A 2,987-nucleotide genomic window follows, 5' to 3' on the forward strand; every position below is an offset into this window, starting at 1 on the left:
GTAGGTTTATGGCGCCCTACCCTCCAGGATACAATAACCTCGATCCTTGTAGGTGTACACTCACAATACTCGGATCGTATCGAACAACTTGAAACTTTCTTTTGGTGAAATAGATAAATTAAAGGAAACACATGAATACTTTGACCTCTGAAAGGAAACAAAGGAGATTGAATTTCTGTTGTATATTTTGATTTGGAAAGCTAGAGATTATATAGGACAAAAATGATTAATGCAATAATAATTTGCTAATAGCAATTAAGCTTTGTAACTTATGTAACATAAATGAATATAATGACATTGATTAGGAAGAATCAAAACGGAAGGTATCAAATAAGGAATGAACCAATATAATTGCAGAGTTAATTTGACCAAATGAAAGGTATATGAATAAAATTGATGCAATCTTTATATCAATCACAATCAAAGAGAGTTAATGACACAAAAAGAATTAATGGCTATTACTATGTGCAAATAACGGTTCAAAGGAGGTTTCAAAAATAGCAGGTATTTTGAAATATTCTAACTAAATTCCAACAGTAAATTCCATTTTTCTTTTTCATTTTGACTTGATTTATTAGGAAGGAGTTATATAATTGGTTGAAGGATTTACCTGTTTGTTAAACCAATTTAGGACTCTGTCCTTTACACTATTCTTAATTCTGCCTTGAAGGATCAAGAACTGTGTGCACGATTGCGAACGTTACACTCTTTGATATTTTCTTATTTGTTTGTATGACCTAGAAATTTGGAGTTTCATCATCAACACACATGGGGTAAAGTGTTTGCAACCTGTTTATGATGATTTTCAAGTTTCAGTCGATTCACTGACCAGGATTATTTCATTAGGATAGATGAGTGTACGTAGTTGACAGTGAATCCTATGTTCAGCTAATTTAAATTCTTATAGGAAAAATTGTACAAGAAAATATGCATGTGGAATGGCTTTAAGAATATTATCGTATGCACACTTTTTCAGTACATAAGCGTGTTCTAGTGCGACTTACCACAAACCCGGTTATTTCAAAGGTTCACAAAAAAACTCGGTCATTCTTTGCTAAGCCTAACACTCAAAAACTTTATCTACCTGCAATGCCCACTGTCAATTTAAAACATGCATAATTTTGTTTCAATCTACTATGCCGGCTTTGTACTTAGTTCTAATTAACTTCCAACTCTTAACTTTCCTTTGTGAAGCGACTATCTAGGTTTGCTACGAAGAAATAAACCACCTTATTACATCATAACTTCTAATAGACAAATAACATATAACCTATATATGATCCCAGTTCACATAACGTTAACTTGACAGTTTTTGCGCTAATTGCTTGGTTTTATTAAACCATCATTTGCTTCGTATTATGACTTGGGGAACCATCATTTGCTTCGTATTATGACTTGGGGATACATAGTGATCATGTATGTCCTTTGAATCTGTCATCTTTCATCCTGCATGTCATTATACACTGTTTTTCATCTCATTAGATCTGATTTCTCCGCTAACTCTCCTTGAGGTAGCTAGTGTGGTTTCTTATACCCTTTTATTGTACATCAATCAAAGAAATATAAGTTGATTCCTATTAGCGGAAGGAGCTGAAAGCATTTAGATATAGGACTATTACAGTCCTCGGGCGTTCACCAAAATGACATTACAGTCCTCGGGCGTTCACCACTGTTTGATGCGCTCATTGAAGGTCAGTCACCACAATTAGACTACCACATCAATAATCATCATTATAGCATGGGTTACTATCTCGCTGATGACATCTACCCTAAGTGGGCAACGCTTGTCCAAGCAATCAGACGCCCTCAAAATGAAGCTGAAGCATATTTCACCACCAAACAAGAGGCCTTCCGCAAAGACGTTGAAAGAGCATTTGGTGTTCTCCAGGCAAGATGGGCAATCATTAGACAACCTGCAAGAGGGTGGAGTTTGGAAAATTTGTCCAATATCATGTTGGCATGCATTATCCTTCATAATATGATTGTTGAGGATGAACGTGCCGATTACTACAATGGCGAGTCTGATGATGACGAACCGGATCCAAATAGGTCCAGAAGGGCTCGAGCTCGCATCTTAGACGAAGCGAGAGAAAATTTGGAAAGGGATCCAAGATCTGGAAGAATCATCATGTCGGAATACATGTCTCGATACAGAATGATACGTTCTCCTGTTGGCAACCGACATTTACAAGATGATCTTGTCCAACACCTCTGGAGTCTGCGAGGTCAAGCACCATGAATTTGATATTTGCTATGTGATTGAGTTTTCAAAGCTTTCAATTTCTGATTTTAATAATTGTCAGGGTTGTCACTGACAAGTGTTTGCATTTTCTTACTTTGTTGTGTAACTTTTAAATGCTTATGTCATGAATAAAATAAATATTAAAAATTCTATTCCAGTTTTATTTCATTTCAAAATTAGCTAAAGATATTTTTAATTATCTTTAAAAAAAAATACAACCGAAAAAATATTTTTTATCATATAATTTATTTCAATTACTATAAGTCAATTGACTTTAAAAAATAAGCGCACATATATATATATATATATATATATAACCAATTCAAAATGTTAAAATATATTTTAGGGCTATAATTTAGCCTTGACGGGTTGGAGACGGTTGATGTCAGATCAATGAATAGTACAGAATTTAGGGCTAAAATTTAGCCCCATGGCCATTTTTAGCCCTTTGGGTTGGAGATGGCCTTAGGTGTGTGTAATATATGTATGTGGTTATCTGGGTTTGGATCTCCTAACTGAGTATATGAGGAATTGTATAAATGAATGAGTACACTTTAATTAGATTGTATAGTTATTGGTTTATAGTGTTTTTTCTGGTAAGAATGCAGCTTCTCTTGTAGAGTAATTATGAGTGAAAACTGTGAAATAGACAGCCAACAATCATGTGGGCTGGTTAATCATTCCCAAAAAAAATACAATCATGTGGGCTGAAGTACTAAAACATAGATGACGCAAACTTATTTGG

At 34.5% G+C, this 2,987-nt stretch overlaps 1 protein-coding gene across 1 annotated transcript; it reads left to right on the top strand.

Annotated features, from left to right (window-relative positions):
* Window positions 1-1,738: 1,738 nt before the first annotated feature.
* Window positions 1,739-2,239, top strand: LOC112196307. The gene has a single exon (XM_024336627.2). The coding sequence runs from the start codon at window positions 1,739-1,741 to the stop codon at window positions 2,237-2,239; it is 501 nt and encodes a 166-aa protein (XP_024192395.1).
* The last annotated feature ends 748 nt before the right edge of the window (window positions 2,240-2,987 follow it).

The sequence above is a fragment of the Rosa chinensis genome, chromosome 4 (assembly GCF_002994745.2).
Source record: "Rosa chinensis cultivar Old Blush chromosome 4, RchiOBHm-V2, whole genome shotgun sequence".
Classification (NCBI taxonomy): domain Eukaryota; kingdom Viridiplantae; phylum Streptophyta; class Magnoliopsida; order Rosales; family Rosaceae; genus Rosa; species Rosa chinensis.